This window comes from Muscardinus avellanarius (genome assembly GCF_963383645.1).
Source record: "Muscardinus avellanarius genome assembly, chromosome: 3".
In the NCBI taxonomy this organism is placed as follows: Eukaryota; Metazoa; Chordata; class Mammalia; order Rodentia; family Gliridae; genus Muscardinus; species Muscardinus avellanarius.
Genome location: NC_137788.1, coordinates 18063019 through 18074116, shown reverse-complemented (window position 1 = coordinate 18074116; position 11098 = coordinate 18063019). Strand labels below are relative to the sequence as shown.

Below are 11098 nucleotides of genomic sequence, written 5' to 3'. Positions count from 1 at the left end.
AAAAGGTAAGTTTTGTTGAGCCATACCTAAATTCCACTTGCAAATGTGCCTACACTTTTGGGAGATGTTGAAAATAGGTGTGGGAAGGCTGCATTCATACATTGTGAAGCTTGTCATTTATATTGCAAGACCAATGAATTTATATCACTTTAAAATCACAGTAGCTCACAAGAGAAAACTTTTTTCTTATAAATAACCTCAAGATTGCGTAGTGCATTGCTATCAAGAAGAGCTTTCTATGTGTTATCTCAGAACAATATAGGGGAGAGGTACAGTGACCATCATTATTCTTACTTTACAAGTAAGAAAAACTGAGCGTCAGTTTACTTGATGACTTAGAGAAGGGAGTTGACTCTTGAGGTTGTGCAGTGGCAGATGGTAAAGATTTTCTTGGATCCTGCCATGAGGACTGGGCCTCCTATATCTTCTGTTGTTCTTCAGGGTGAAACTAGGTGTCAGCTCAGCACTGACTAGAAGTGGCCTGTGTTTTGGGTTGATTCAGGTTTGTCATCCCACACACGCAAGCACCTGCCGTGTCGTAGGTCCAGGATGACAGATGGGAACGCTGTGACTAGAGCTCAAGTGCAGGCTTGAGATTTGCTGATGATCTGCCTTCTGCTTTCTTCCTGTAGACTGATAATGGTCTCCAGCTGCCAAAGAAGGTTGTGGCTGCCAAGAGAGAGGTAGCCATCTCTCGCCTCCTCCTCCAGTGGAATTGGATGCCTCTAGGAGCCCACGTGGGCTGGCAATAGACATGGCCGAATCTGCAAGCTACAAGGATGCTGCTTCTAGCCGCCACCTGCGGTTCAAGTTACAAAGCCTAAGTCGCCGCCTGGATGAGTTGGAGGAAGCCACGAAAAACCTCCAGAAAGCAGAGGACGAGCTTTTGGATCTCCAGGACAAAGTGATTCAGGCAGAAGGCAGCAACTCCAGCATGCTGGCTGAGATTGAAGTGCTGCGCCAGCGGGTGCTGAAAATCGAAGGTAAAGATGAGGAAATTAAGAGAGCAGAGGACCTGTGTCACCTGATGAAGGAGAAGCTTGAGGAGGAGGAGAACCTCACCAAGGAGCTGAAGTCTGAGATCGAGCGGCTTCAGAAGCGAATGGCTGAGCTGGAGAAGCTGGAGGAGGCCTTTAGCAGGAGCAAAAATGACTGTACCCAGCTGTGTGTGAGCCTGAATGAGGAGAGGAACCTGACCAAGAAAATCTCCTCGGAGCTCGACGTGCTCAGGGGTAAGGTGAGGGAGCTGGAGTCTTCCGAGGATCGCCTGGGTAAGACCGAGCAGAGCTTGGCGTCCGAGTTAGAGAAGCTCAAGTCTTTAACTCTGAACTTCGTAAGTGAGAGAAAATACTTGAATGAAAAGGAGAAAGAGAACGAGAAGTTGATAAAAGAACTCACTCTAAAACTGGAGCAGAACAAGAAAATGAACCGAGATTATACAAGGAATGCTTCCAATCTTCTGGAAAGGAATGACCTACGGATTGAGGATGGCATCTCTTCCACACTGCAGACCAAAGAATCGAGACGGAAGGGCAATCTGGACTATTTAAAGCAGGTAGAGAATGAAGCAAGAAACAAGTCCGAAAATGAAAAGAACCGCAATCAGGAAGACAACAAAATCAAAGACCTCAACCAAGAGATTGAGAAACTTAAGATCCAGATCAAACACTATGAGTCTTTGGAAGAAGAGCTTAAGAAAATGAAGGCCAAAAATAATGACCTTCAGGATAATTACTTAAGTGAACAAAACAAAAACAAACTCTTAGCCAGCCAGCTGGAAGAGATTAAGCTGCAAATCAAGAAGCAGAAAGAGTTAGAAAACGGGGACGTGGAAGGGGAGGAAGCTCTCCTGTCTAACAAAGGCAGGCACGAGAGGACTAAGCTTCGAGGCCACGGGGGCGAGGCGCCTGTGTCCAGGCACACAGCCCGGGAGCTGTCTCCTCAGCACAAACGGGAAAGGCTCCGGAACAGGGACTTTGCTCTCAGCAGTGAAAATTATTCTTTGAGCAACAGGCATGTTTCTTCTACTTTCACCAACAGGAGGGCAGCCAAAGCTTCCACCATGGTGCCAGGTACGGACGGTGGGGCTCAGGAGACAAAGAGAACTGACGACCGGTTTGTACCTGGATCCTCTCACAGTGAAGGGAAGAAGGCCAGGGAGCAGCCAGCAGTGCTGAGTCGCTACCCACCGGCTGCTCAGGAGCACAATAAGGTTTGGAAGGCCAGTCCCAAGCTGGGCCCTGAGAGTGGACTCAAAGGGAAGGTAGAGAAGGCGACACGAACGTTCACCGAGTCCGCCCACGGGTCTGTTCCCAGTGACACATCAGGTAGAGCTGAAAAGGCCTCCGACTCCTCAGAGGTTCTCTTTGGCAAGAAGGGGCAGGTGCCTAGCAATGGAAGTCACATGACTCAGGCTGCAGACTCTGACTCTGCTAAGGCCATGGGGACTCTGGCCTCATCTCGAGGACCCTCCTCAGAAGGACTCACCAAGAGCAGAAAGGCTGCTAATGGCCTGGAGGCGGATACCAGTGCTCCGAATCCCAAGGCTTCTGCTTTATCTAAATATCCTTATACCTCCAAAAGTCAAGAGAACATCCTCCAGGGCTTTTCAACCCCAACAAAAGAAGGAGTTGATCAGTCCATATCGGTCGTGATGGAAGATAGCAGTCAGCACGAAGCGCTGAGGTGTCGCGTCGTCAAATCCAGCGGCAGAGAGAAGCCAGACTCAGATGATGACCTGGACATGGCCTCTCTTGTGACTGCCAAGTTAGTGAACACAACTATCACCCCAGAGCCCGAGCCCAAATTCCAGCCCAACTCCAGAGAAAAGGCCAAATCCCGAACAGGACCCAGAGCCTCCCTATTTGAGAATGATAAAAATGCTGGCATAGAAAATGAGTCTTTGAAACCCATCAGAGCTGCCACCAATGCCACAGAATCCCCAGATGCCAATGGTACTGGGGTAAAAAGGCCCTTCAGTCCCAGAGAGGCCTTGCGGTCTAGAGCCGTCATCAAGCCTGTTATCATTGATAAAGATGTAAAAAAAATCATGGGAGGAGGATCTGGAACTGAGGCTCTGGCAGAGAAACAGAAGTCTAGCTCTAAACCAGGGCCAAACAAAGTGACAAGCAGCATCACCATCTACCCCTCTGACGGCGGCGGCGGCGGTGGCAGCAGCGGTCCCAGAGCGGGGGAGGCCCCAAGGGAGAGGCACACCTCCACCAGCAACATCCAGGTCGGGCCCCCAGAGCTCACAGCAGTCAGCAACCATGTCAGCTCCCCCTTTGAGCTTTCCATTAACAAACATGATATCACCCTGCAGCTCGCGGAGGCTGAAAGAATGGGAGATGGGCCCCCCAAGAGCAGGCCAGAAACAATGGTCTCTAGGAGCAGCATTCTAATAAAGCCATCCGATTCCGCAGAGAAGAATAGCCATGCACCCCCAGCAGAGACAATCCGGTGGAAAAGCCATAGCGCCCCTTCCGAGGTGGCCTCCTCAGATACCAGACACGTCACTGTGCGCAATGCCTGGAGGAGTAAGCGAGACCTGAACCATTCAGAAGACCCTGTGGCTTGTGTCGGCAGAAACGCAGAACCTGCCAGTGCCTACACCCAGAGGTCTTCCACTGACTTCTCAGAACTGCAACAGTCCAGGGCCTACCTTTCTGAGCAGGGCACCCGAAGGATAGGGAATTCAGGGGATGTCCCTGAGGTCTCCTCCAGAAGGACCCAAAGCAGCCTCACGGTGTCGGAGGTGCTTACCCGTCGGGGTCGGGTAGGAGACGCCGTCTCAGCTGTGGCCTGGAATCACTCCGCAGGTGTGGTGAGTCCGTGCTTCCTTCCGCTGCCTTTCCCTCCTTTGCTTCCTCCTTTCTCATTTTCTTCTCTGATCCAGTCTTTGTGACCAGAATTTTGGCTCCAGGAGGTACCGGGCAGACTAGCGCTCAGGGAACTAGTAAATCGGGAGTTTGACAGAAAGCAGCACAACTTTCCGACATCCCCTTTCCACTCTGTCTTCTCCCATTCTGTTCTGAATACCAAGGCAGTGCAAACAGGACACCTGGCTCTGTTCTCCGTTTGCCAGAGCAGCCCTGGAAGCATGATACACAGCTGGCAGGAAGCTCTTGGTGCCAACAGGCAGCACTGTGTGCTGTGGAGTAGAGGTGGAGGTCTGGTGAACAAGTTCCCCTTTTTGGTGGTATCGGGGATTGAACCCAAGGGCATTCTACCGCTAACCTCTGCTCCTAGCCCTCTTTTTATTTTGAAACAGGGTCTCACTAGGTTGATGAGAGTCTCCCTACTTGCTTGCGGCTGTCCTTCAACCTGTGATCTTCCTGTCTCCGCCTTCCAAGTATTGGGAGTATAGGCTTCACCACCATGCCCTGCATGTCTTTTTTATTGTTTTTATGGTAAGAGGGATAACCCAAGTGCACTCTACCACTGAGCTACGCCCCCTGCCCTTTACTTTGAAGCAGGGTCTTGCTAAGGTGCTGCGGTTGGCCTTGCTCTGGGTTCTCCTATCTCAGTCTCCCAAGTAGTAGCATTACAGGTGTGTACTATCATGCCTGGTGACAAATTCTTCTTGGCCTGTTGATTTGGTTAGACAGCAGGTCTCTGTGGGCTGCTGGCATATAGGAGGAGAAAGCTAGGGCTGCCTCTGGGCCTACTTCATAAGCTTTATAGCCAAGTATCACATTATTTTGTTCCAGACAGCAGTCTGGCCCATTATAACGTCTGCCTGAGGGGAGGGTTGGTCCAGTACTACTCGTTACAGGATAGATAAATCCAGAACTACTTGACTTGAGGGTCAGAGTGTCAGAACAGTATCTAAAAGAGAAGCCCCTAGCAGTGTCTTTAGATGTGAGCCCATGGCAATGAAAGATGCCTTACCTTAGACACACACTGCTTTAAAAAGGCAGGTGAGTGGGGGTACTGGAGAACCTGTCTCCACAGGTACTGAGCATTTCACAACGCTTCCCCACCCAGTCCTGCCCAGTCCCTCCAACAGCTAGCTCTGTGGTCAGCTATGATCCCCACTTTCTACCTATAACAGCTGAGGGCCACAGACGCAGAGTGCCTCACCCAAGGGACCCAAGTGAATTACTTGGAGAGCAGATTGGAACCTGAGATTACTGTCCCTAAACCTAGCGGGCTTCCCACCTTAACCTATCTTTTTTTCTCTTCCTTTTTTTTTTTCTTTGCGGTACTGGGGATGGAATCCAGGGGAATTCTAACTCCAGGTTACACCCCTAGCCCTATTTTTTATTCATTTTGAAACAGGGTCTCAGTAGCTGAGGCTGTCTGCAAACTTGGATCCTCCGGTCTCAGCCTCCCAAATGCTGGGATGACAAGCGTGCGCCACACCAGGCCTGGCCTTAACCTTCCTTATTCATACTTCTGTTCTTTTTTGGTATGCATTTGCTTGGAAAGACAAAGAAGGCCAGAATTCCAGAAGAGGAGTGGGGAGAAAGATGGATGTGTGGGCCTCTGAAACTTTGGACATCTGAGATGAGATACAGGACAAGGGACACACACGGGGATAGGCATGTGAGCTTTTGGTAGTTCACAGGCAGAAAGGAGAAAGCGACCAGACCTTTTGAATATACTCTCTATCCCTCTCAGACATGGCTCCCACCCCAGAAGCACACAGCCCGCACGTGCAGAACCTGAGGCACCAGGTGCGCCCTGGCTCCTGTTCAGGAGCCTGTTCAGTTGTGAGTCCCCTGGTTTGTCCTGCTTGTTCCCAGCACCTTCGAGTTCTGACTCTATCCCATTTCCAAGGAATTTTTGTAATGGTCTGTATTCAGGCAAAAACATGTCTTTGAGGCAGGTGTGTTGGTGCATGCTTGTAATCCCAGTGCTTGGGAAGCAGAGACTCGTACGTTAGCAGCCAGCCTCTGCAACTTAGGCCCTGTTTCCGAGTAAAATAATAAAATGGGGCTGGGGTATAGTTCAGAAGTAGAATGCCCCCGAGTTCTATCCCCAGTACCGCCACACACACAGAAACACATCTTTGCAGTTCCACTGGTCTTTCTGCCTTTGCCAGGCTGCAGGGACCTGCCGGAGCGGGAGGTAGGGTGTCTCTTTCCCACTGTACTGTCTTCTGCAGCTCACTCCTCTCGTCATTTGTTGGCACAGGAGGAGAGTGAAGACTGCACACTCAGCATCTACAGGCGACTGCACAACTCCCTGGAGCGGTCTGAGCTGCCCGCAAAGCAAGGGCCACCAGAGCCCGGACGAGCGCGGGCTGAGGAGCGGTTACCACCACCCAGGCCTTGTGCTGAGGAAAACTGAGCTCCTGGTGAGAGCTGCCGTCGTCTCCTCTGCTCCTGCTGCTCAGCTCTTCCAGCCTCCTGCCCTGTGAAGAAGGCCAGTGAACCAGGCCAAATGCAAGGTCTTGGCTGGGAGACTGGTAGAGAGCTGGCTGTGGCTCAGGTAAATTTTTTTTGCCATTAGCCAGAGGGGACCAGAGACTACAACCCCAATGGAGTCACCTGGGCCCAGCCTTCCCCAATGCACGAGTCCTCTCTCCTTGCCCATCTCCAAGGCTGCATGGCCATGGCTCCCAAGCGGGGAGATAGGCCCCATCACCACACAACCTGGATTCCTATCTCCTCACCACACCTAGTTTGCTCCTTGTTTGCCTGAGGACCCAAGTAAGTACCCACTGAGAATTACCAGCCATCAACTCCATCCAGGGGACCTCCATTTCCCCTCCCCTCCAAGTTCCTTTCCTCAGACTTTGAAAGCAGAAAGGCCTGTGCTCCCTCCAAGGGGTCACGGGACTCCCCTTTAGGCTGGCGCTTCCCTGACCTGACCCCTGGATGACCAGGGTGTGGAGCATGCAGCTACCCCTCGGAATGACCCCCACCCCAAGCTCTCCTAACCTCCCAAGCCTGCGCTCGCCTGTGGCTGGAGACTTCAGCTGATTTCAGACTGGCCAGCACACTCTGCCTTCTAGGAAGTGCCCAGCAGGGGGAAAACAGGAAAAAGTTCTTTCTCTTTAGTCACTCCACAAGCAATAGTTCCACAAAAGGCATGGACTGAGCAAACTCCCTCCTGTTCCTCCATCCCCGAGGAAGAGGCTTCGCACTTTACCAGGCTGATGCCGGCGTGTTCCTCCAGAAGTGGCCCTGATCTCTGCGAGCTGACCACCATCACAATGCCTTCCTTGAAGGTGACACCTGTCCACTGAGGACCTCAGGTTTATACAAAGTGCAGCAAACTTCAGGAAGCCACACGAATAATTAGCTGATATTAAACAACACACAAAAGAACTGTTTACTCTTGGAGCTGCTGCTTCTGTAGCATTTTCTCAATTCAGAGAAGGAATTCCTTTCAAAGGCTGATGTTGTTGCCTTCAGTAGTGAGAGAGCATTAGAACAGGAGTCTGGACAGCTGGTTCTCCCCCGTGGCTTTATTTCCTTGCTGTATGACCGTGGGTGAATCATTGTCTTCTTGGAGCCTCAGTTTCCCCATCTGTAAAATGAGTTATTTGAAAATAGATGCTAAGGGCCCTAAATCTGGTACTCTAAAATTCCTGCTTTCACCATCCAATACGGGGGCTGATTCCTAGTTTGGGGAGATGTCCTCCACAGGGTTTAGGGGACATCTTCCCTCCTGCCCTCAATTCTTTCTGGGCCTGATGCTTTCTAGTTTCCCCACTGTCACAGGGGTGAGTGCGGAGCATCTCCCTAGCCCTGCATTTCCAACTCAAGGAACTGGATGGCCTCCGTGGTGTGGCGCTCTGTGGCCGCAGCCTTTCTCTGGCTGCAAGTTGAGCCCGCTGCTTTCCATAGCACATTGGAGTGGCTCCTGCTCCAGCTCCAACTCTTCTGTCAGTTTCCCGGACTTTCTCAAGAGGACCGAATGGCTTTTCTGCTCCCACTCAGCCCAGCCCTGGCGTTCACCCTGCCCTTGTCACACCAGACATGCTGTCCCGAGGCGGCCTGAGGAAGCACCTGCCTACCTGACCTCCAGGGACAGGAACGTCTGGCTCAGAGTTTGTTCTCTGGAGTTTCATCAGTCTAAAGGCCCCGTCAGGCGCTGGCCTTTCCTCTCCACGTCCCACCTCAGATGCACAGCTAGGACGTTGTTTTCAAGATACCTTCTTGCTGCTTCTCCTGGGTCACTTGCTGGCCATAAAATTGCTCCCTCAAGGCTGCAACCCCTACCGGCAGCCTCTCTGCCATTCTCTACTGGTTGGCAGCCCCGAGTTCACAAAAACTGGCCTCTGTGGTAGTCAACAGAGGGCACAGAAACTGTGGCTTTTCTCTGCTGAGGGAAACAGAAGGGTGCCATACCATGCCTAAGAAGATCTCACCAATAATTTTTGTCTTTGGGTGTTGGAGCCCTGGATTCTGGTGCTGTAGCTCCTGGTGCCAAAGTCTGGATCTTTACACATTTCAGCAGTACCAACATCTGCTGCTATTCAAAATGCTCTGTGGAAAAGGGACAGCTGTGGTGCCCTGTTACTGGGGCTGCCATTTTGAAATCTGAGTGCAATAGGGTTTGATTGTAACAATTATTTCAGGATATTTTTTCTTTAATCTGCACACTTTCTAGAACCGCTGTAAAATAGATTTTATTTTTAAATGTTCCCAACATTGCAGGAAATAACATTTGTATTAGCATGTGAAGGCTGGAGGCTCAGTTCCTCTGAGTTTCAAATGGCTGGCAAGGCTGGCTCTCAGATTCCAAAGTCGGAAGGCACATTTTTGAAAAGCAACCAAGGTGTGGCCATTTGGACCTGGGATATGGAGGAAAGTAGGGTCCAAGTGGAAGGAAGATCTGATAACTGAATAGTTGTCTATGCCAAATGTTCCTACTATCCCAGCCAACAAACCCCATTTATGAGCCTCTTGCAGCCTGGCTGTGACCCAATGGTACTGGCAGGTATATGGCTGCGAGTGTTCATGGGGGGCAGTTTCCTAGTGAAGCTGGAGAACCTGGCCCAACAGCTGCTTGAAGTAGAGCTGGCGGATCCCAGGAGCTGGTTTCTTCCACCTGCTGCTGTCTCTCTTGCCACTCAAAAGGGGCAATGGACAGAGAAGCCGGGGCACGTTTTCCTTCTGAGTGGCAAGGAAACCAAGAACGGGGTAAAGGAACATGAATAGGGTCGAGGACTCCAGTCCCGGCTGCAGGCACACTTGCACACAGCTGTTCCCTCTCCTGGGGTCTGCGGGTGGGAGGCTCCGTAGGCTTCTTGGACTTGTCCTGGGCCAGGTTTAGTTCCTTAGATTTAGTGGGTCAGTGCCAAGTGCTACCACTTCCCAGTAAAGGCACAGGGAACCAGAGGCTGCGTCCCTGGCTGCCTTTGTTGGTGCGTGTGGGGTTGTTGTTACTCTGACGAGACTGCTTTGGAAGAGCTGCTTTTAGGGATCTTTTGAGTACCCCATGGAGAACAGGGTTCTCCTCAAAGTCACCAAGATCATAGGAAAGGGCCCTACTTTCTTGCTGCTTCACAGCTCAGAACATGTACTGAACGGAATGTATTTTTAAGAGAATAAAGTCTATTTTTTGTATTTTAAAGATTGGGAGGGCTAGGAAGATAGCCTTCAAATAAACTGTTATTGCGTCATGGGCCCCCTGCAGGGCACCGGTCTCTGTTGGTCCATACCTACTTGCTCAGGCAGGTGCTCTGGCCTCGCCCTGGCCCCTTGGGGTCTAGGTGCAGCAGCTTCTACATTCCTGCTCCAAGCATGGGTCCAAGGAGGCCAGAACCTGTTGCTGGAAACCAGGGCAAAGCCGTGAGCGTGGCTCGGGCTCCTTGGGTGCATGTGTATAGCTGAAGCTGCCTGTCTGCATGTATCCTCCAGCTCCAATGCTCTGTTGGCTCTGCAGCACATTATGTAACCAATAAAGCTCCCTCGTTTCCACATGCTCAGCGTGTCCTTGATGCACATTTTGTTGATGTCATTTCTGTGTACAGCTGTCTCCTCTAAAGTGGTGCATATAGAGTATCTCACCACTTAAACACCACACCAGCAACTGATGCTGTTAGGACTGGAAATACAGCTGGGAAAAGGATATGTCACAATCAGCAGCTACTACTTGGCTGGTTTTCTTTTCAGGCCTGGTGTTACAAAAAGTCATCTCTGAAGCTGTTTATAAAACAAAATCTCCTAAAAAACAACCACCACCAGGTCAGGCACTAATTAGCCTTCTTATGTAACAATGTCAACAGGATAGCTGGGATTCAAATTAGGCCCAAGCATGTTCTACTGTGTGCAGTTATCACCTTTGCACCACAGGTCCGGTTAATTTTGTCTTCCAGTCAGACTACCAATAATAGGCCTTAATAAATAAAACTTCACTTAAACTAAATTACAAAGAACTGGTTAACAAATATAAGATCTGATTTCCAGAAACATATTAAACTGTGTTAAATGTGTATGTTAGGAATCTTAAAGAAGGAATGCTACTATTCCCTTCTTGTTATAAGTCTTTACCTTAACATAGCAGAGAGAGCTTTGCAAATATGATTAAGGACTTTGAGACAGGGAGAGTGCCCTAGATCGTGTCAACACACATGTCCTTACGGAGGTAGACAAGATCTGGCTACAAGGGACTGCACCATACACCAATACAGACAGCTACTAGAAACTGGAAACTGGATTCTCCCCTAAGAACCTCCGCTGTGAACACAGCCTTGCAGACCCATTAAGACTGGCCATCCAGAACTGTAAGGGAAAATAGACTGTCCTAGCTTAAGAATAGAGAAAACACATCAGTATTTTAATAAGGTAAAACTGGCATTTCCAAAGGATTAATACCCCTACCATATATATATATATATAAAACTCCCACCTAAAGAGTAAACAAAACGACCAATTTTGTATGAAGTTTTATTCTCAAAATATAAAAACCAAACACCAAAAGACAAAGATGTTACAATACTTGCCTCCATCTTATGAAGAATGTAATTCCAAACTAACGGGACAAGTTCCTTCTTGTGTGGTAAGTTGGAGGAGGAAACCTCCTTTGTCAGATCAGGAGCCCCCTCAGCAGATGGTGAGTCCAGATGCTGGGACAGGTGCTTCTCAGGGGGATCTAGTATTGCTAGAAGAGCTTTGCTTATGCAACGAATGCACCTGTC

General features: G+C 50.0%; 1 protein-coding gene across 1 annotated transcript; it reads left to right on the top strand.

Moving 5' to 3' along the window:
• Positions 1-754: 754 nt before the first annotated feature.
• LUZP1 (leucine zipper protein 1) lies at positions 755-6294 on the top strand (the record flags this gene model as incomplete). The annotated part of the gene is made up of 2 exons (XM_080693317.1): positions 755-3823; positions 6139-6294. The coding sequence occupies 2 exons, from the start codon at positions 755-757 to the stop codon at positions 6292-6294; spliced, it is 3225 nt and encodes a 1074-aa protein (XP_080549443.1).
• Positions 6295-11098: the final 4804 nt, after the last annotated feature.